The 23,317-nt window shown below is 35.3% G+C and overlaps 3 protein-coding genes across 3 annotated transcripts; 2 read left to right on the forward strand and 1 right to left on the reverse strand.

Annotated features, from left to right (window-relative positions):
• Positions 1-586: 586 nt before the first annotated feature.
• On the forward strand, positions 587-2,269 carry LOC108851070 (uncharacterized). Its single transcript, XM_018624503.2, has 7 exons — positions 587-743; positions 1,107-1,172; positions 1,302-1,360; positions 1,453-1,517; positions 1,618-1,709; positions 1,868-1,939; positions 2,045-2,269. The coding sequence occupies exons 1-7, from the start codon at positions 741-743 to the stop codon at positions 2,075-2,077; spliced, it is 390 nt and encodes a 129-aa protein (XP_018480005.1). The 5' UTR covers positions 587-740; the 3' UTR covers positions 2,078-2,269.
• A 12,087-nt stretch (positions 2,270-14,356) lies between these two features.
• LOC108834791 (WRKY transcription factor 71) lies at positions 14,357-15,699 on the forward strand. The gene is made up of 3 exons (XM_018608115.2): positions 14,357-14,727; positions 14,909-15,055; positions 15,173-15,699. Exons 1-3 carry the CDS (start codon positions 14,414-14,416, stop codon positions 15,543-15,545), a joined length of 834 nt encoding a protein of 277 aa, XP_018463617.1. The 5' UTR covers positions 14,357-14,413; the 3' UTR covers positions 15,546-15,699.
• A 222-nt stretch (positions 15,700-15,921) lies between these two features.
• Positions 15,922-19,448, reverse strand: LOC108834790 (glycine--tRNA ligase, mitochondrial 1). The gene is made up of 9 exons (XM_018608114.2): positions 18,916-19,448; positions 18,087-18,469; positions 17,880-17,997; positions 17,565-17,759; positions 17,253-17,477; positions 17,093-17,152; positions 16,931-17,011; positions 16,435-16,840; positions 15,922-16,347 (listed from the first exon to the last, which is right to left on the reverse strand). The coding sequence occupies exons 1-9, from the start codon at positions 19,285-19,287 to the stop codon at positions 16,115-16,117; spliced, it is 2,073 nt and encodes a 690-aa protein (XP_018463616.1). The 5' UTR covers positions 19,288-19,448; the 3' UTR covers positions 15,922-16,114.
• Between the last annotated feature and the right edge of the window lie 3,869 nt (positions 19,449-23,317).

Genomic DNA, 23,317 nt, shown 5'->3' on the forward strand with positions numbered 1-23,317 from the left:
ATGTAATCTAATTGGATTTAAATTGTAATAGTTTCATATTTTGTAGTCTTATAATCCAAATTTTAAAGTTCATTATTTTGCAATTTATGAAATTATAACGTTTCTACAAATTTTTTAAAGAGAAAATGATAGATATAAAATAACTAAGATTAATTATTGTATTGTTTGGAAACATTGATAGTAGTATAAAGAAATAAATATATTGTTTGGAAACATGGATAGTAGTATAAAGAAATGAACATTAGTGATTTAATGTAGATTTAACTATAAAGTATAAATGTGTATTTAATTTAAAGTCTTACAAAATAAATATTAGGTCCAACAGAATATTTCTGTGTTAATAAGATAGATAAACTCTAGGCCTAGACAAAACAAGCAATCCTAAGTCTTAAATTTCTAGTCACCGGTGCCTAATCTGACATCAAATATGTACATACGCACTGAAATCATCTTCATCAATCTCTTATTGCAAATATTTTGTTGTCTTTTTGAGTCACCAGAAGAGATTTTAGGCGAGGTGGTAAAAATTAAAAATCTTAAAATATATAGGGTGAATTCGAAAGAAGTTTAAAATATGGGGTGAATATATAAAAAAAACGATGGAGAGCGTCTTAAAAACGCGACGTTTGGGTTTAAAAGCATTCTCTCGCTTTTGAAGCTGCTCCTGTTGTTGGTGTTGGTTTTTTGAGGCGCAGTAGTATCGGATTTTGGCATCCAGAGAAAAACGGAGAGGTGCATCTATGGTGAGATTTCTTCTCCTCTCTCGAAATCGTTACGATTGTGTATGATTGATTTAATCATCTTCTCATTGAAAATGGTTCCTTTGAATGAGAGATTCAATCTTACTCTCCCACAAAAAAAAAATTGTTTTTTTTTCATGTGTAACAGATGAAAAGCTGTCCTTTAGACTGTGCAGTTATTGTTAGTTAGAGTTTGAATCAGTAATGGTATCTGGGTGGATCTGTCTGAAGTCAATATAGTTGGACAAATGAGTTAAGTTCGGTAATAGATGAAAAGAATGGGCCTTTCTGAGCAATCATGGGACTGTATCATGTTAAAAGTCTGCCTCTTTTTTTAACTTCCTTCCTTATGTGTGTACTGTGTAGGCTGATCCTGAACTAGAAGCTATTAGACAGAGGAGGATGCAAGAGCTCATGGCTCAACATGGCACTGTAAATCCTTTTAACAACAACCTTCAATTTATGCCTTGTTTTGTTTTTGTTTTTTTCCAATTGAGAAAAGAATTGTACTTCGTGGTGGCTTATTGACAATAAGTTATTGTGAACCAACCTAAATTGCAGGGGAAGCAGGGCAGTCAGCAGAATCCAGATCAAGAGAGTGCTCAAGAAGATGCTAAAAGGTATGTGTGTATCATTGTTGTCTTTTAGTTGAAAGTATATTTGATGTTTAGTGAGCTTAAACTTATTCTCTGATTGGAACATATATGTTTAGGGAAGCTGATGAACGTAGACAAATGATGCTTAGTCAAATATTGTCTTCCCAAGCCCGTGAGAGAAGTAAGTCCAACAATCTATATGCTCTTGAGTTCATCTAGTTTCTCTTCCTTGTTTCTACTGTGCTTCTCATTGTTCCTTCTTCTTCCTTTTTTCCCTGTAGTTGCTCGAATTGCCTTGGTGAAACCTGAGAAAGCTAGAGGCGTAGAGGATGTTATTCTGAGGGCTGCTCAAATGGGACAGATTGTTGAAAAGGTAATAATAATCCAGTCACGTTTTTCCTTGTCATAGAGTTCATTACAAAAGTTTGCATGTGGCCAGGGTTGTACTCCAGTTTATGTTGACACTACACAAATGTTACACATCTAAAGAAGAGTTATTGAACAAGTTTGTTTTTTTTTTTTCTTGTACAGGTTTCTGAGGAACGGCTTATAACGCTGCTGGAACAAATTAACAGCCAAACTAGCAAACAGACTAAAGTCACGGTACGTTCACACAATCCTCGAAAAAAATAAAATTCAAGATATTAAAGCAAAAAATCTTTACTTCTTAGTTTAACGGTATCATTAAGTGTTTTATATCTTTTACAGATCCAGAGGCGTCGTGGGGTGTTCGACGATTAGGAAAGAAGAAGTTTATGATGTGCATTGTACATCTGACTGTTAAGTTTGTGTGTGTTCAGTAATCTAAGATCTAGACGTTACTGTGAAATATCTTTATTGTGGTGAATCTTAATGATCTTCCCAGATGCTTTGGTTGAGATAAAGAGAGTAATCTGAAACTGAAACTCCGTATTTTACATTTGGCATTTCCTCTATCTTCATCTTCCTCTATTTGATTAGTATTGGAAGGAAAAAAATTGATTCCGCTCTATACTTCTCGTGTATGCTCATGATTTACGCAAGTCATTTGCTTCTTTTTCTGACTAATTTTTTACTTTAATTATTCTTGATAATTAATCCATTCTCTTAACTATCAATGATTTCAAATAAATATTTGGACTGAGGCAAACTCTCATGTCACAAGAATCAAATGTCAAACGAGATAGTAACGCAATCATTTGTCAAATAAGTGACGACATAGTTCAACTTTTATCATTATTTTTAGGATCAAGTATCGTTTCTGATTATTTATTAAAGCAATCTTTTGTCAAATAAGTGACGCCATAGTTCTAACTTTCTAACAAACTTTCATCGACACGTTTCCTAACTATTTATTTATAACGTTTCCAGAAACACTATGCAAGAACATCTTCAAAAGTTCACTCTATTTTCTATTCTAAAATAGAATATTCTATAATAGAGATGGAGTTTGCTCTAATGATACTATATTTTAGAGTAGAAAACAGAGTAATGAACAAAAAAAAATAACTTACTCTATATTTGGAGTAAATCTATTTTTCACTCTATTATATAGTAAAAAATAGACAATTAGAGCATTTTATACTCTAAACTCTATTTTATAATGAAAATTAGAGTGAACTTGGTGATGCCCTAACGTTACCAAAAAAAAATACAAATCCTATTAGTTAGCTTTGACACTCAAGGTTGCTAGTTATTACTTGAAAAAGAAAAAAGAAAGAAAAAATCAAAGAGAAAGGAGCCATTGTGTTCTTTGATCTCTTAAGAAAGTTTCTTTTTGAAATACTTATCATCGAGATAATGAATTATGCTCAAATAAAATGTTAGTCCTTTTTACTTATATTTAGTCCTTTTTATTTATATTCTTGTATCGAATTTAGCTTTGTTGCTTGTCAAATTCAGATTACTCAAACTCAGATGTTTAATTTTTCTGCTTAAAAGTTATAACATATAAAAGTCTCAAATGTAATAAATTATGATCAAATCGTTTTAAGTTTATTAAGATGTTACAATCAATGTATCGTTTGTGTGGAAATAAAAAGAACTAGAAAACTTTTACAAAATCATATACTCGCAAACCACAAGCTCATGGCAGCCTCGTGTCTCTTGCCCCATCTTCCTTTTAACGAGGTGATTCGATTCCGAACCAATTTATCAAGCAGTGCTGCGAGAATTGATGGAGCTCTTGCAAGCTCTCCCACTCGTCTCCTATTTCTTTCATGCCACAGAGTACAAGAATGATCACAATCACATATACTTTAATTTATCTTGTATGTTCTTGTTCTTCATTTGCTTGAGTAACAAAATTTTTTTTTTAACAATTGTTTAAGTAATAATTATCATTCGATAAATCATCTTTAGCGTAGATTCACAATGCAATTAAATTATGACACAGTTTATACAATGATAAAGTTGAAAAAGACAAATAAAGTACATCTTATGGAAATTCTTCTTCGATCCGTACAATAATCCGTTTACTGAAATGATATTTTTCTTCATTTTAGTAATGGAAATGCCATTAGTGGAGTGGATACTGAACTTGACATATCGAATTCAATCGAGCCTAAACGTTGACTTTTGACTTTTACATTTTCCAGTCATTTATATAACAATGATATAATTAAGAATAAAACTTAGCTTCATCCCCTAAGGTGAACCTCTACATTCACCCACCAATAGGAATTAGTTAATTGAGATTTGATATCTCTTAAAAAAGGAAACCAATTAATAAGAATTTAATGAAATAAAATTATGTTTTTAGATAAATAAAAAATAGTAGCAATTATCAAAAAAATTTTTTTTTAATATTGATAAATCCGTCAGAAAATACTAAACCCTAAACCCTAAATTCTAAACCCTAAACCTTAAATTCTAAATACTAAACCCTAAACCTTAGGGAAAAGCCTGAACCCTTGGGCAAATCCTATACTCTAAACCCTTAAATTTAAACCAAACCTTAAATCATAAACTAAATCCTAATCCCTAAACCCTAAATTATAACCCCTAATACTAAACCCTAAATCCTAAATTCCAAAATGGTTTATGGTTTAGGATTAAGGGTTTATGATTTAATATTTGTCAAAGAATTTAGGGTTTAGGGTTTCGTGTTTAGAATTTAGGGTTTAATATTATTGTTTATGATTAAGGGTTTAGGGTTTAAGATTAACGATTTAGGATGTAGGATTTGCCCAAGGGTTCAGGCTTTCTCCAAGGGTTTAGGGTTTAGTATTTATAATTTAGGGTTTATGGTTTAGTATTTTATGACGTATTTATCAATATTAAAAAAAATATTTTTTTTATAATTGCTACTATTTTTTTTTATTTAAAAACATAATTTTATTTCATTAAATTCTTATTACTTGGTTTCCTTTTTTAAGAGATATCAAATCTTAATTAACTAATTCCTATTGGTGGGTGAATGTAGAGATTCACCTTAGGGGGTAAAACTAAGTTTTGTTCTATAATTAATTGTACGAAGATTTTGGCACTAGTTAAATAACTAAACATATTATTTGATATCTCAGATATTCCCATTTACTAATTAACCCACCAAGCAGAATACCTGCCCCGAACATGACTTATCGACGTTGAAGTTTTTGCCAAATTAGTTTTAATTTTCCCTCGATCCATGTAGACAAAATAGTTGAAAAAAGTAAAGCATTCATAACCTTTGTGTCACACTCAACTAGAAATTATAATTGACAGGAGTGGTTCAGAGTCATACTTTCATGTTTTTGCTATCTAATCTAAATTGTAGTATTGTTTTGAGTTTTGACTATAGAGCTTTCACAAGTTACAAAACAGCTCCGAATGAAGAAGTACATTTATTTAGGGATTTATTTGTGAAATAACCATAGGGATAGATGATGTAATTTTGGTTAGATATTAAATTCAGTAAAACCTCTATAAATTAATAATGTTGGGAATACATTAAAACTATAATTTTTTAATAATTTATAGAAATTATTAATTTATCGATATACTAATTGGACCAAAAATTTAATTTGGAACTATAAAATTATATTATTTTATAGAGATTTTTAGTATATATTAATTTATAGATTATTAATTTAAAGAGGTTATACTGTTGTTTGTTTTGTTCAATTTTCATTTATATAAACGTCTTTTAAAGATAGTTTATGGAGATTTTTACATTAATATTTTTGGATCAAATTTTTTTTTTGTATTAAGTATAAACACAAAAAGTTCAGGAGAGGTAAGACGGAGTAGGTCTAGAAATTATAATCTGGGATCCGGATTCGATCCGATATCCATTCTAGATTTTAGATTTGATCCAAGATCTATTTCAGATTCGATCTGAAATCTATTCTGGATCCGATCCGAAAATAGCATACTCGCGATGTCCGAATCCAGATAGTAAAACTTCGGATTATCACAACTGAATATGGATTCGGATATCCTGATTTTTGGATTCGGATATCCAAATCCGTTTTTATAATATATTAAATTTTTAAAGTTTATTAATAATAATATTTGATATAATATTTATACATAAAATTAGTTTTATAGTATTACATTTTAACTTTTATAGTATTATGTACATATATATTTATATATATTGTATAAATATTTAACTTATGAATTATTTTTAGAACTTTAGTAATTAAAAAATAATTGTTTTTTTCGAATCTAGATCCGGATCCGGATATCCGTAGATAATACAATAACTAGGCGAATATCCAAAAATTATGTATCCGGATCCGAATACTTTAAATTCGTAGAACCGGATTTGTCCTATCCCTAAAATGGAGACTGTTAAATTAATTGATGGTTTGTATATGCATATAAAGTGTATATAAGTCGGTATCGCTCACCAAGAAAGTTCTCGTTTGACTAGTGCAAAGATAATGGAAGTAGATGTACAATGTTGCATTGCTTTATATGTTTGACCTCTATTTTATCTTTATTTTCAATTTTTCTCTGCAGGACTTACGTACGTATATGAATAAACTCTTAAGGACACTGACTGTCTAGTGTGGTTAGACAGATAGATAAATGATGTCGTCTTGACTCGTCAACTATGTATTTGATACATAACACTATGGTGATGATCATAATTATTAGTACTGCGAAGATGTACGTATGTATGTTTTTCAACCGGGAATTTTTTATATCTTAATTCTAGTTTTACAGCCAATGACACTCATAGCAGTATAGCACCAACCGCCATACTATTATATTATATATGTAATAGAAATAGAAATAGAAATAGAATCCAAGAAAACCAAAATGTATGTTTACACGAATAGTAAATAAGTAGCTAAAGCATTATTTTGTTATTGTTTATACTTACATGTACGATGCGTGTGATTACTGTACCTAAACTTCTATGTTTATTAAAAAATAGTAAATCAAAATGCTATCCATTATATAAAAAATCGTAAGTGAATTCATAAAGTTCAAAACTGGAAAAAATGCCAAAGCATAGTGTGGTAGTCTGGTAGATAGAACTAAAGATATAAACCACTTTTGTTTCAGTAGCTTTCTAGCTAATTAATTTGAAGTTGAAATTGTCAAACCTAGCTTTTTCACACAAACATATATTTTAGCAATATATACCTGTTAAAGTCTTTAAAGATTATGACCCTTTTAAACTTTTCAACTTTTCCCTCTTGTGGTCTTTCAGTCTTGTCTGATTTCACATTGTAGAGAAACTATATTTCCAGATTACATTCCATTTTTGATATTTCGGTTGGCAAAATTTTTTAATTTTTTTTTTTGAAAAAACGATTGTTGCAGGGTAGTAACTCAAACACACCATCGTAGTTCGGTTAACATATGTTTAGAAATGTGGACGGTTATTAGTGGGTTAAATCATTTTAAAAACACTTCAAAAAAATACATAACCTATTAGACGTTTAGAACTTTCCAAAAAAATACTTTACAACTAGAAGAAAATTAGGAAACATGATCTTAATTAATTAAGAAGACAGTGTCTATAAAATTTTGCTTAAACATTGAAGCCTATAGTTTGTCTGTTGATCTAAAATAATGCGCTTTCAAGTGAACTAAGGCCAAAGTGTCTTGAGGCGTGGAAGTTACCGCTTATAGAATTCAAGCAAAGTAGCTCGACTTGTATGTGTCACATGAAACTAGATTTTAACTAGGAATTTTGAATCCAAAATTTAAAGGTTGTCGCCTTTAAAACGATTTAAGATACATAATTTATCAATTTTCATGTGGTATTAGACCACGTAACCTTAACTACACATGATTGAAGATTACAGTGTAATTTTGCTTATAAACGTTGGCTTTGGCCAGACATTATATTCCATACACTCCATTCCAATGGTTATGATATGGAACTATGGAAGCTCAATAATTTACAGGCTCCTTTGTTAATGAATGTATCTATATTGTCAGAAAAGATTTAAATAAAATATTAACTGAATATTCAAAACGAAAGACCACATATCGAATCAAATAAAGTAAGGTTGAATGGACACTACAAGAAAACAAATGTTCGAGGGCCATTTTCCTCGTTAGTTCCTTGTAAAAGGGTGTTTACGAGGAATTAACGAGGAAAAGTGTTTCGTCGTTTATCGTTCGTCGCCATTTCCTCGTAGACTAGCGAGTGTTTTATTTCCTCGTAAAGACGAAGTTAATATTTCGTCGTAAGTTCCTCGCCGCTTTTCCTCGTAAATCACTCGCGGAGTTTCCTCGTACAAACCACGCGAAACACGCGTCGTTACTTACACGTAAGATCCTTGAAATCAAATCCTCGTAAATTCGATGTAATATCCTTGAAAAGATTTTCTCGTAAAGTCCATGTAGAATCGTTGAAACATTTTCCTCGTAAAAACCTCGTAAGTCTTTCCTCGTAAATTCATCGGAAATCATTTCGACGTAAATAACTCGTATAATGCCAATTTTCGAATTAATAAAAATATTATTTGATATAATAATTATTAATTTAATAAAATAAAAGTATTTAAATATTTGGGTTTATAAATAAATTTTAAATAAAATTCAAAAGCAACAAAATATTTTATATATAATTAAGTTTTGGATTTTATAATACATAAACCGAAAAAAACTAAAAAAACTAAGGCTCGTTCATGGCCTCGTAGAATTCCTCGCTCCTCCTCGTAACATCCTCCTCGTTATGTGTGCCCGATGACTCGCCTGGAATGGAATTTTGTTGTTTCATGTTCCTCAACAAAGCTTCCCATTCCGGATTTGTGGACGCTATAACGTCGATGAAGGCCTCGAGTCCACTCACACGGCTTTTGGTCGCGCCCAGCTCGGAACACAACTGAGTGACTTCTTCGGTCTGTCTTTGAGCATAAGACGATGTCGCTCTCGGGACATCATTGACAGAACCGATCCCCAACGTACGTCCCTTTTTCTTAGTGACAACCTTAAAAACAAAAAAAAAAAATTTGTTAGTTAAATTTAAAAGGTAAATTTAATGAATTAATAATTAAAAAGATATAATGTTAAAAAATTTACCTCCTCGTAAATCTTATCCACTTCAGTTGTGGATAAGGTAACGGGTAATCCGTCGGCGGACTGCTGGGTCAGCTGAGTCTGGCGCTCCTCAACCCGAGCAATAATGTCGTTGTAGATTAGCTCGGACTTGCCATCTAAAAACTGGCCCGCCTTGTTCTTGTGGGTCCGCTCGTAAAGTTCCGGAAGAGTCGGGAGACGTCCCAACTCTTTGGCCTAAAAATATTTAAGAAAATTGTTAGAAATATATTTATATTAAAATTAATAATTAAAAAATTATTATTTAATTACATACCATTTGCAAACGGACACCGGCATGGGGTTTTTGGCCCGCAGAGTGTAGCATCGGGCCGTTACCGTGCTCGTCTACCGTGTTACGGGCGGCAGCACAAATGTTTGCGATTCTAATGGAGTTGGGATCCTTCCAGTAACGGATGAGGCCGTCCCAAACACCCGTGGTAAGCTCAGCGGGTTTGCCACGGGTGTACCCCTTGACGATCCAGTCGCCTTTCCAGTTGCAAACCGTGTCCGCCAAGCGAACTTGCGCCTTCGCGTAAAACGCCTTCCTCACTCTCTCACTGACCCCGATAGACCAATGATACTTTTGCTGCAAAAAAAAAATTAATAATCTGTTATTTTAAAAAAAAAATATAAAATAATTAATTAATAGAATTACTTACAGCGTAAATCTTGAACCAAGTCTTTCTGATGTAGATCGGCGTCAACTTCCAGTTTGGATGCACCATGGAGAAGTAACTTTTAATTGTCTCGGTTACATCTGTCGCAAGGCAATTGTCAACCCCAAACCTGGAAAAAAATGAAAATTTAAATTATTTAATGAAGTTATAAATTAAAATAATTAATTAAAAATGCACTTACCACAAAGTCCCGTCGGGTCTGTCGGGGTCTATGATTGGTAAATCAGCTCTGCCTGGCATACCGAGAATATCCTCGACAGTGTACTGCGAGAAGGGAACAGTAGGTGGTACCATGAGATCGGAATGAACACCGGCGGGAATCTCAGGAGGAGCCATCTGAGGAGCTACCGGAGGAGCCACCGGAGGAGCCATCGGATGAGCCATCGGAGGAGGCATCGGAGGGAAGAAATGCTGAGTCTCGGGAACAGACTCCTGATCTGAAGAACCGGAACCGCCAGCACCTGAAGAAGAACCTGGCGGGTCTAACTGACTACCAGGCTCACCGAACATCTCTCTGTAGTTAGCAGTAAGCATTAAATAGTTTTTCATGATTAAAATAATCGAATCACATGCATTAAGTCTGAAAATCAATCATATTAAAACACAAATACATCAATCGGATACATTTTCGTCATCACTAGAAACATCATCATTTTCATTAAACTCGTCTTCAACAGCTTCGTCTGTGCCATCGTCGGTAAGATCTTCATACTCATGATTATGCGGATTAATGAGAAGAATGTCATCAATTTGTTGTTCAGGTTCCTCGACTTCATTTATCTGTTCTTCTTGCAATGGTGGTTCTTCTCCACTAATGATTCGTCCTCGAGGTATAACTTTGATCACGGATAACCAATTTATTCCCGATTCTCTCATCCGAGGGTATGGAAGGTAGCTAACTTGATCTGCTTGTGAAGCTAAAATGAAAGACTCGAATTTGTTGTACCTGAAAAATAAAGAAAACATAGAAGTAAGCTTATTCTGCTCATGTATGCCAAATAAAGAATTTGTTGTACCTTCGTCCACCATTGACATCAACTACACCGAATTTGTTAAACCGAACACCTCTGTTGGCGACGGGGTCGAACCACTCACATTTGAAGAGGACGCATTTCAGCTTCAATATCCCTGGAAATTCCACTTCAATAATCTCTGTCAAGATACCGTAGAAATCGGTTTCCCCTTTCACACATATTCCATAGTTACTGGTCGCCCGCTGTCTACCATACTCATATGTGTGAAAAGTATAGCTTCGTGTGAAATACATCTGTGAGGTGGTGGCCTTTACATGTGGAGATTGAATTACTTCATGTAACCACTTAGGATAATCTGCATCGTCGTCAAAATCAAACTGCAAAAACAAAGTGAACGTTAAAATACATATCATTTATGAATAATGACTTTGAGTTAATACCTGATTCTTCAACCACTTTATAAAGTGTTGATCTTTTCTTTTGTCTACGTCAGTTGTGGATATACCTGAGAATGTTTCTTCGACTTGTGAAACAAATAGGCTGTAAAATCACATTTTATATTAATTAATATTTGGCAATTATATATATGTGTTAATTTATATGTGTCTATTTATGTTACCTTTCAAAATAACGAATCAATGGATCCTCACAATTGAGTAGAGTATAGGTGTGTGCACTATGAGCGTCTTCTTCACTCGACCACCAAACCTCTTTTGATTTCCCACCCAGTCGCCCAATCTGGCTAAAGATGTCTGGAACACCAGCAACTGCGTATGTTGGCGCGACACCACCATCATCATATCTCCTTGGAGCTCTATTCCGGGTACGTACTTTTGACGCAAAGTAGTACGATGTGAAGTGAGAAGTTTCTTCCGTCAAACTTCCAGCAATTATAGAACTTTCAACCTTTGCAAGGTTCTTTGCTTTTCCCTTCAAATATTTCATGGCTCGCTCATACTGATACATCCATCCGTAATGTACAGGTCCACGAAGCAATGCATCATATGGGAGGTGCACAGCTAGATGCTCCATGACGTCAAAAATCCCAGGAGGAAATATCTTCTCCAAGTTGCACAATAAGATGGGAATGTTCTCTTGAAGCTGTTCCACGACTTCTACTTTAAGAGTGCGGGTGCTCAAATCCCTGAAAAATGCTCCAATGCCTTGTATATTCCAAAAACAATTATACACATTATTAGTCATATATTATTTCAAACTAAATCATTATATATAAAATTACTGCAATATATAATATATATAGTACCTGCAAGTGCTTCATGTACGTTTGTAGGAAGTAGCTCCGCAAAAGCAAAGGGAAGTAGTCGTTGCATAAAGACATGACAGTCATGACTCTTCATCCCGGAGAACTTTTGACCCTTTTCAATGCATCTAGACAGATTTGAAACATACCCATCGGAGAATTTCACTTCTGATGCTACCCAGTTGAACAACACCAACTTTTTTTCTGAAGACAATCTGAATATCGGAACAGGAACTTGCCCATTGCTGTTTATATGTAACTCACTTCTTGAGCAAATATCCGGCAAGTCTAACCTCGATTTTATGTTGTCTTTTGTCTTCCCCGGGACATTCAATATTGTATTCATGATGTTCTCAAATAAATTCTTCTCTATATGCATCACATCGAGGTTGTGGCGCAGAAGAAGATCCTTCCAATATGGCAACTCCCAAAATATACTCTTCTTGTGCCAGTTGTGATGAACACCGTAGGAATCAGGCATATTAGGGGGACATGCCAATTACCACCACGAGGAACTGTTTCCAAAGCTCCATAGTAATCGAGTTGCTTTTCAGTTTCTTCTCCAGTTAAATATGGAGGAGGAGTGTCTCTCACAACCTTTTTGTGCCTAAACAATGTCTTGTTTCTTCGGTACGGATGGCCAATGGGAAGAAATCGACGATGACAATCGAACCAACTTGTCTTCCTTCCATTCTTCAGTTGAAACGCATCTGTCGCTCCATTACAATATGGACAAGCTAATCTCCCATGTGTAGTCCATCCCGACAACATCCCATAGGCAGGAAAGTCACTTATGGTCCACAAAAGCATCGCTCGCATCGTGAAATTTGTCTTCGTTGAGCAGTCATACGTCCTCTCCCCAGTTGACCACAAATCCTTCAACTCTTTTATAAGGGGTTGCAGGAAAACATTCAGCGACCTTTTAGGATGTTTCGGACCAGGTATTAATATGGTCAAGAATAGCAACTCCCGTTGCATGCACATCTCTGGTGGCAGGTTGTATGGCGTAAGAAAGACTGGCCACAATGAATATTGTCTCCCTGACATTCCGAATGGACTAAATCCATCTGTGCATAATCCGAGATACACATTCCGGATATTGCTAGCGAATTCCGGATATACTTTGTTAAAATGTTTCCAGGCTCTTGCATCTGATGGATGTGTCATCTCACCATCCGTCTGAGTATGCTCGGCATGCCATCTCATCTTTCCGGCAGTCTGCTCTGATTGGTACAATCTTTTCAATCTGTCTATAATTGGTAGGTACCACATCCTTTGGTACGGTACCCTATTACGTTCCCGTCCTTGCGGCTTGAATCATGGCTTCTTGCAGAATCGACATTCTTCTAACTTATCATCATTTTCCCAGTAGATCATGCAGTTGTCGATGCAAACATCTATCATCTCCGAAGGCAACCCAAGACTATAAACCAGTTTCTGAATCTCATAATAAGAATCAGCAGACACATTGTCTTCCGGCAAATACTCTTTAAACAAGTCTGCCCATTCATTCATGCAACTTTCAGGTAGATTGTGATCAGTTTTAATATTCATCATTCTAGCAGCCAACGACAATTTAGAGAGACCTTCTCTACAACCACTGTAAAGTGGTTGATTCGCCGCATTTAACATTTCATAAAACTTTTTTGCATCTATGTTAGGTTCTTCATCTTCATCATGAGCTACTAATGCATCAGTTACCATATCATGAACCCTATCAAAATCTACCATCTGCTCCTCCTGATGGTAACTATGTTCATTATGCAAATGATGAGCAACCGGTTCTTCCTGAAAATTGCTATTACTACTACTAGCTTCATTCTGATCATAATTATTATAACCTTCTCCATGTTGAAACCAGATATAGTAATTTGGCGTGAAACCTCTATTTATTAAATGCTTCCAAACATTTTCACGATTTGTCAATTTCGAATTGTTGCATTTCCGACATGGACAGAACATCTTACCGCTTTCTAGGGCGAGCGGTGTGGAATCTGCTTGATGTATAAATGTCTCCAGTCCCGCAATGTATTCTTTCGTCACTCTCCCGTTAGCATCTCTATGCATATACATCCAGCTCCGCAACTCGTAGACATTCTCGGAGCCTGACATTTTTGTCTTTTCACTTTTTTTTTGTTCTTGTTGGTGTGTTTAAAATGATGTTGAAACTTCCATATTTATAGAAATTTTTTGAATCTGATAGTTGAAGCTTTGCGATGAATTTGCGAGGAATAGGTAGGTAGCAAAAAAAACGTGTTTTAAAATTCCTCGTTAAGTTCACGTAAATATTTCCTCGTAAAGAAGACGCGAAGTTAAGTGGGTTTTACGAGGAAATTATATTTTCTCATTTCCTCGTAAAGATGATGCAAGGTTTACGTGGTGTTTACGAGGAAAGTGTATTTCCTCGTTAAAACCACGTAATGTTACGATGGTTTTACGACGAAATGTTTTCTTCGTTACTTTACGAGAAAATAACGGCGTTTTGTTTTTTCTTTGTAAATTCCTCGTAAACTCGTCGTAAATTTACGAGAATCATATTTTCTTGTTAATTTTCCTCGTCAAAGTGTTGTTTTCTTGTAGTGGGACTTGTACGTATTTATAAGATTGATCACCCAAAGTCCACATAGAACCTAACAACTAAGCTTAAAAGAACCAATTCTCTTCCTCTTCCTTTCCTTCTCCTCGTCTTCAACTAATGGCTGATCACAAGAACAGTTCTTTAGAGGAAAAGTCTTTCACAAGCTTAACCGATTGTTTACAAAGTTCATTAGTAATGGATTATAACTCACTAGAAAAGGTCTTCAATAATAGTTCCCCTTTTCAACCGATTTCACCGTCCAATATGGGACAAATAAGGAATTACCCTTACTTAAACCTCAATCCGAATTCTCCAATAGTCTCTTCTTCCTCCATTGAAGCCGATCCTAAAGAAAGCCTCGGAGATAAGAGTGGCTCAATGGAGGATAACGAAGGCGACCAACATGGTGTTGGTGAAAGCTCCAAGCAGTTGTGAGTTTTTTCTTCCATTTCTCCTATCAAAATGTGAATTAAGAGTTGATTATGTGTTCAAAAACAATCTGTCAGACATCCTTGTAAAATTTTGTTTGATAAAATTATTAGTTTGTGTAAACTTTAAAACCCTAGCTAGAAACTAATATGCTTTGTAATGATGGATGATGAATATGGTTAGGACAAAACAAGGTAAAGAGAAAGGTGAGAAGAAGGAAAGAGAAGCTAGGGTTGCTTTTATGACCAAAAGCGAGATTGATCATCTTGAAGATGGTTATAGATGGAGAAAATACGGACAAAAGGCCGTCAAGAACAGCTCTTATCCAAGGTTCACTTCCTCACTACATTCCAATTTTAATATTTCACTTCTCCATTTATATAGATTTATATAGAAGTATATATATATATCATAATATGAATGCAAGAGTTATGTTTTCGTTTTCAGGAGTTACTATAGGTGCACAACGCAAAAATGTAACGTGAAGAAACGGGTAGAGAGATCGTTTCAAGATCCTTCGATGGTAATCACAACCTACGAAGGCAAACACAACCATCCAATCCCATCGACTTTGAGAGGTCCTGTGGTATCAGAACATCTATTAGGTCACCGTGGAAGCTGTCTCTTCCATAGGGACCATAGCTTCCCACGTCAACATCAAGAATTTCTTGTGATGAATCAACCTCCCGTCAATTATCAGTCGGTGGGATCTAAATCGTACGAATGCACTCATCTTAATAACAGTAACCATCAAGAGGTTGTTGACTATGGTCTTCTTCAAGACATTGTTCCTTCAATGCTCTTGAAGCACGAATCTTGAAAGAGAGAAAGAGATCCAAATACTTATTTTCATATATATGTGTATATATAATGCATTTCTGAATACATTTATATAAGTAGATATAGTTACTATACATGCATGTGTGTATATTTCACAGACAACCTACTAATTATTTTGAATTTTAGTTCGTAAAGTAGTTTTGCTTTGTGAAGGTGGCTGTGTTTTAAAAACGCTAACTTATGTCTTTGATTAATTTCTCTTTAGATCAAGTCTCAGCCCCTTGTGGTTGTTCACGTAGAAAAGCAAACGTTGTTGACTTGATCCTTCAACGTTTTAACAGTTCGTCTCCTGCTTTGCTAAAACGTACCGACAATATAGTATGATCCAACCAATCTCAAACAATGGTCCACTTGCGTACCGACAGAGTGAAAACCCACTTGGAGATCTTTCACATCTCTTTAAATGTTTAACCAGTTATGTATCTTATGTTTCTACAAATCTGGTATCGAGATATTTTCGAGGCAGTATAAAAAATCAAAATGGGTAGGATCCAACAAACGATTTTCACAATAAAAAGACTAAAAAACATTTGGTTGGAGGAGATTAAGCTACTCGTTTGCAGTAGCAGAAGAGTGGTGAGGGTACTTAGCCCACACATCTTGCCATGTCATCTTTCCCTCCGCGACTGAGCTCACGACATAGGCTGCATCCTGCAAGGTAACTCGGATTTGGTCTTTGCTGTCTCTTTCTCTGATTGTCACAGATTTACCTGAGTCCACTGTTATTGCAAATGGCACTCCGAGTTCATCGGTTCTCGCATATCTTTTCCCTATCGATGTACCTGTTCATCGACCACACACAAATCTTCACTAGGTTTCGAGATTCTAAACAACTTCCAATCTTTTTTTCAGAATTGATTTTTACTTACCAGTGATGTCAATCTTATGTGAGATGCCGAAAGAAGTGAGTTCCCTAGAGATCACTTTGGTTGCTTCCTCGAATTGTTGGTTCTGAACAAGCGGGAAAACCGTGCACTTGATGGGAGCCACAAGAGGAGGGAAACGGAACACGTTCAACTGCTCGTCACCTGCTTTGCTTGGCCTTGTGCTGAAACAATGCTCGTACAGACAGTATATGATCCGACCAATCCCGAATGATGGTTCAATCACTGAAGGGGTGAACACCCTCTGGTGCTCTTTCTTCTTCTCCTTTGAGATTGACACCATGCTCTTCTTGATGATCACGTTTTTGCCGAGGGTACACACGTAGAACTCCACTTCCCCTTTGGATTCCAGGGTTGCTTTCATCTCCATAGCTTCTTTCTCATTCATCGCCTAACAAAACATTACACAGATCATGCTTCTTTATTATATAAACTCGTACCACGAGACAGAGAAGCTTTTCTTTTTTAGTAAAAACAATACCTCCAAAGATTCAATCACATTCTTTTGATTTCCCTTGAACGCAAGACCAAGCTCTTTCTTCACAGGATTAATCACAAGTTTCTGAAAGAAAAGAGAAACATATTAACAACCAAGTTAAAAAAAAAACAGAGATGAAAAATGTTGACTCGAATTTATATATACCTCTACTTCTTTAGGTTCTGCATACTTCTCTTCAGCCACAAGAGCAACGCCACTTTTTTCCTGACATACAGCAATGTGTCAGCATAACAATCTACCGTAGTAAGTTTAAATAGCTGACAAACGGGATAATTCTAAAGGAAGTTAGAGGTAAGTTTTATACCGAGTGAGCACGTAGGTCGTAGGCAGACCTATCTGCAATCCCAACACATTCGATCCACCCATAAGAGCTCTCAATTTCAGCATCCCAGCAGTCTGCTGCATAGTGAGCCATTTCATTTGCTAGATGCTGGCGGAAACGCAGACGTTCCTTGTCTATGCCAAGGCGGGTAAGGAAAAGATAAACTCTCCCAATGAAATAACCTAAAGTTTCGTTGTTCACAGTTCCCTATTCAAATACATTTTAAGACATCAATGAGAAATTCTTAAAAGAGGGGTCTGTGTGAGAGCGCATTGTAGAATTACAAATACTAACCTTAGCAACAGCATCGCCAATGCAAAGCTTTTTTGCAGATTGGCCAGACATTTGTTCTTCTCGTGGAAACATGAGGAACTCCAGCTTTGATACTTCAGAGAATTTAGGATGGGACTTATTCTCAGGATCAACAAAGTGCTCAATTTCTGCCAGAGTGAATTCACGAACTCTAAGAAGCCCTTGACGAGGAGATATCTGCAAGTAAAATATTCTACTTATTGAAACCAATACATCATACAGAAATGAAAAGAGAGACCAGGCTGAGATAAACACATGCAATAAGCAAAAGCAGTAAGAAATGCCAAGGATAATCACCTCGTTTCTAAAGGCTTGACCAATTTGAGCTGCAGCAAAAGGAAGTTTCCTCCCATTGTAATAATACAAGTCCTTAAAGTTCACAAATATGCCTTGTGCCGTCTCAGGACGCATGTAACTGAGACACAAAAACAGAATCTATTAAATCAAAAAACAACTCAGGAAACAAAGAAGTTCATGAACAATCATAAAACGAAGAACACTCACCCAGGAATCAAACCAGATGGGCCAATGGATGTCTGAAACATCAAGTTAAAAGGGTAAGGATCAGAAAGCGGGTTCTTGGTGTCAGGAGCAGTGATACCATACTCCTTAAGCTTGGCACCAAGCTCTTCAGGGGAATAATCTTCCATAACAGCAAGAACATCCTTAAATTCAGCAGCTTTCTCAGCAGAGATGGTGAGATCTTTCTCCAGCTTATCAGTGCAATAGTCTTTAAGCAAATGATCCGCACGGTAACACGTTCCGGTTTTCTCATCCTTGACCATGAGATCAGTGAACTTATCCACATGACCAGACGCCTTGAGTACAACCTCTGGTGTCACGCATGGACAATCTACTTCAAGCATGTTCTCCTCCAGAATGAAATGCTACAAACAAAAACAAGATCAACATTCATATAAGAACATACCCAATCGGTTTTGGTTCGGTACATATTAACCGATCGGCTAGATATGAAAATTGAATCGGTTACTGGTTCGGTACATATTAACCGATTGGCTAGATATGAAAATTAAATCGGTTACTTGTTCGGTACACACTAACTGATCGGCTAGATTTGAAAATTTAAAAGGTTTTAGTTCGGTTAACATTAACCGATCGGCTAGATTTGAAAATTAAACCGGTTACTGGTTCGGTACACATAATTTAAAAGGTTTTTGTTCGGTAAACATTAACCAATCGGCAATAGATTTGAAAATTAAATCGGTTTTGGTTAGGTACACATTAACCGATCGGCTAGTTTGAAAATTAAATCGATTTTTGGTTCGGTACACGTAAACCGATCGGTCTGAGAATTGTGAATTAGAGTCTTTACCTGACGCCAGAAGCTGAGAACATTGGATTTGACGGCGCAGCCAGGAGGGCCGTAATCGAAAAGTCCAGCTACGCCGCGGTAGATCTTGAAGGAAGGGATGTAGAACAAGCGACGCTCCAGCGTGTTGACGACGGCCTGTCGGAAAGCCTCTCGGTTGAGAGAACCGTTTCCGGAGCTGGTGACGGTTGATTGGAGCTGCTTCTCGACGGCGGCCTTCTCGAGCTTGAGTTTGTTGAGGAGGTCGATTGCGGCGTCGATCTCAGACTGCGCTGCGCGGGAGGCCTTGAGAGCGCGTACGGCGTTGCCCTGGGATTCGACGGAGGAGGATATCTCGGAAAGGGATTGGCGGAGAGATTGCTCGGTGGCGTCCATTGGGAATGTGGATAGAGTTGTGATGGATTCGCGAGCGTGAGACGGAAGCAGAGAGAGAGAGAGAGTGCGTATCCACTAGAGTGTAGCTAGGGTTTTAGAAGGATGAGATAACCTTTCGACTCAGCAAGATGGTTTGGGATCCACTCAACACAACTGAATTGAAATCAATTGCTATCTTATTATATATAGGTTTGTTTTGTCGAATTTGTTAATTAACATGACATTTGTCAATTATATTTAAGTCGGTGATATTCGTAATTTTTTTTTAAAAAACAATAAATCAAAGAATTATTAATAATAGTTTCACTTTTATATATTTTTTAAACAAATTTCCATATTAGTTTAATAATTTTTAATAGTAATATATTTTTTTAAAAGACATAGGGTTTAAATAATTACATAATAAAAACATTATTTTAAGATAAAACTTTTCTTACAAAAACTGATTAATAAGATAACTTCTTTTATAAATATTTAATAGTTTAATTTTTGAAAATAATGGTAAAAACCAAATATCCTTATAAATAATTATTTTAATTGTATTATTCCTTTTTTCTAAAAAAAACGATTTGCAAAATAGGTCAGATAAATAGTTTACAGTAAAAAAATCTATAGTTTGGTTTTTCAAATTACTAATTAACATGATTCTCACACATGTCAATTATATATTTAATATTATGATATGTCGAACAAAAAAAATTATCTTTTAAAACAATAAATCAAAGAATTATAAATAGTAGTTTACCTTTTATTAAAATATTTTTTAAATTTCTATTTAATTTAATAATTTTTCAATAGTAGTATCTTTAAAAAAAGAAAAGATCTAGAGTTTAAATAATTACATAATAAAATTAAATTATTTTAAGATAAAACTTTTTTTTGTCAACGTAGATAAAATTTTTTTTTCCAAAATAATAGTTATAAAATAACTTACTTTATAAACATTTAATAGTTTTTCTTTAAAAATCTTAACAAAAAAAAAACGGCAAAAGTCCAAATTTCCTAATAAGTAATAATTTTAATTGTATTATTCCTTTTTTAAAAAAGTCTATTTGCAAAATAGGTCAGTTAAATAGTTTAGGTAAAAAATCAAGAGACTTTGGTTTAGGGTAAAAACCTTACAAAACAGTGTTACAAAAGTAAAAATTTCTTATAATATCTTATAGTAATTATTCCTTATAAATACACAATTATTTATAGTAATTTTTTTATCTTACAAAATTATATACCTACAAAATTTTATGGCAATTCACCTTTTTATAGATCTTGAAACCAAATAATTATAAATACTTGCATCTATATATATATATATATATATATCTGATTTTATTTTTTTTCCAACACAACAAGATAAAAATATATAAATACCAGGTGTTTTTTTCTTTCGGAATATTGTTCCTTATTCATATTACTATTAATTATAGTATTATTCCATAGTCCGTCTATGTTTATATGTGTTTTTTAGAACTACGAGTATACATGTTTGTTTGTCATAATATGTGCATAGAACTAAGGAGGAGTAGCCTTTCCAACTACCAAAGAAGAGCTAGGTTCCAAGTCAGCACGAACAAAATTAAAACAAGATTAACTTAAACAGTTTCTTCGTGAGCTTGAGCTTCGTTTGGTATCTGCTTGTCTGAAACCAATGCTTTAGACTTGTCAGTAGCTCTCGAAACATATTTTTGAGACTTCATTCATTTTTCTGCTCCATTCTGATTTTGACGATTCGATTGGGGCTTACGAAAAGGACAAAAAATTGCTTTATGTCCAATCTCATTGTAAACCGGACATAAGGGAGGAAGCCAAGCATATGTCACATCGACCAACCCATTTTCTCTTTCACTCTCGACCATTTCAGGAAGCTTGACGTTTAGGTCGACAATCACCTTCACATTAACTAAAGTCTGAAGAGACACTCTAGAAAGGCTTTGCATCGACAATCTTTCCCAAAGGTTTGGAGATGATTGCCAGACCTTCATCTGTAAGAAAATCAAACAGAACGTTATTCAGAATATCCTAGATTGGAGCGCGCTGGATTGAAGGAAACTTTCCATTCAGTTACGAAGAAAGGTGAGTCACCAACTCTCAATAATTCATGCTGGAGAATATGTTTCCTTAGAGCCACCAATGGAATATGAAACAGATAAGCATTTTTTTAGAGGTTGATTAACATTATTTTAGTGTCAATACCACATTATTAGACTTTATTGTACACATGGACATCAAACATGTATGTTCGGTGAACATTTTGTTTATGCATGGACATAGGACGTCATTGTACGATGGACATCGCAATTTAGTGTACACACAGGCATGAATGTTAATTGTGGACGCTGTGGAACATGGCCACTAATTTATACACGTGGGTACAGCCTGAGTCAGCCTGGACTCAAAGTACTGTTTATTATGCACATGTACACAACATGTATGTTCATTGAACATTTTGTTATATATAGATAATAGTTTATGAATGGAGATCGTACTTTATTGTACACATGGACACACGGACAAAGGCATGAATGTACATTGTGGATGCTGTGGAACATGAGAACTAATGTATACACGTGTGTACGGCCTGTGTAGAGGACTCAAAGTACATTTGGAAGCCTAGTATGGTATACATGGACACATATAGGATTGTACATTATACATGCGGTAGTAAATGGACACTAAGGTCTACATGGGCATAGGTATTCATTGTACACATGTACACACATAGTAGGTATCTTGTACACTTTGTGGTTCATGGACATTAATGTACACATGGACATTGCATGTGTACATGACTCAAAGTACATTTGGACGCCCAGTATAGTATGGTATACATGGACACATACATGAATGTACATTGTACACGCTGTGGCAGATGGACACTAAGGTATGTATACATGGGCATATGATTCATTGTACACATGTACACAACAAGTAGGTACCGTGTACTCTTTGTATGGTTCATGGACATTAATGTACACATGGACATTGGCTGTTATTGTACACATGTATAGAAGTGTATGTACAGTGTACGCTTTGTGGTTATTGGCTGGTGGATTCTTAGCTGCTACTGTCGGTGGGTGTTTGTCTCTTTTGCTGTCAAAGGTGACGAAAAGGTTTATACTTTCGTGCAGAGCTATGTGATGAAAGAAGTAGGAAACGGCTCCGTCGTTGGTGAGTAGGACCGGCGGTGTTGTGAGTCCGGTGGCGAGCTCTTTTGTATTAAGAGGCCAGTAACTCAAAACAGAAGCCGGAGACGGGTCAGTGAAGGTGAAGAACTCCTTAGCGACATTGTTTTGTAGTTCAAGCATTGACATGCCCGCGCGGACATGGACAATTTGTGTCATCTTCTTCTTGTCAATCACAAACTCCCAAAATGAGCCGATAGAGGTTCATTCTCCGGGGATGACCATGCAATGGTCCAACATTATAACCTGCGAAATGAATTGAAAAAGAGGTTAAAGGGGGTTTGACAAGATGAAAGAAATGATACGCAGAACAAACCTATTTTTGCAGCAAAACGTCCGAGGAATATGATGTCTTTCTGAAGTTTTGATTTTTTTTTGTTAGAATGAAGTAGATAACAAAGTTGAAAAGGAAGTGTGAGATAGTAAAACCCAGAAAATCAGAACCGTCGGTTGGTGAGATAGATGATGTAATCAAATTGTTGGGAATTGGTAGATATAAGTCTTATAAAAAATTGCAGAAACGATTTACACCGTCCAAAAAGAAATAAAGATGAGGGGTGGAGAGAGGTTCCTACTAAAACAATATATTTAGTTAGTCAAAGTGTTAGCGTTTTAGGTTATGTGGTGACCAACTAGTTAGGACAAGTGGAAAGCTGTTACAAAAAACTGTCTTAGGAACAATAAGTGCTCTATGTTGTAATTAAAAATATGAAACTGTCCAGTAGTATAAATTTTTCAAACTTTTTTTGGTCATTTTTCTCTCCGTGATGCTATTTTTATGAGAAAAAATTGGTTTAACGTTATTTTGGTATTTTTTTTCTAATGCATTAGATGCATAACATATGTCATTA

The sequence above is a fragment of the Raphanus sativus genome, chromosome 1 (genome assembly GCF_000801105.2).
Source record: "Raphanus sativus cultivar WK10039 chromosome 1, ASM80110v3, whole genome shotgun sequence".
Classification (NCBI taxonomy): Eukaryota; Viridiplantae; Streptophyta; class Magnoliopsida; order Brassicales; family Brassicaceae; genus Raphanus; species Raphanus sativus.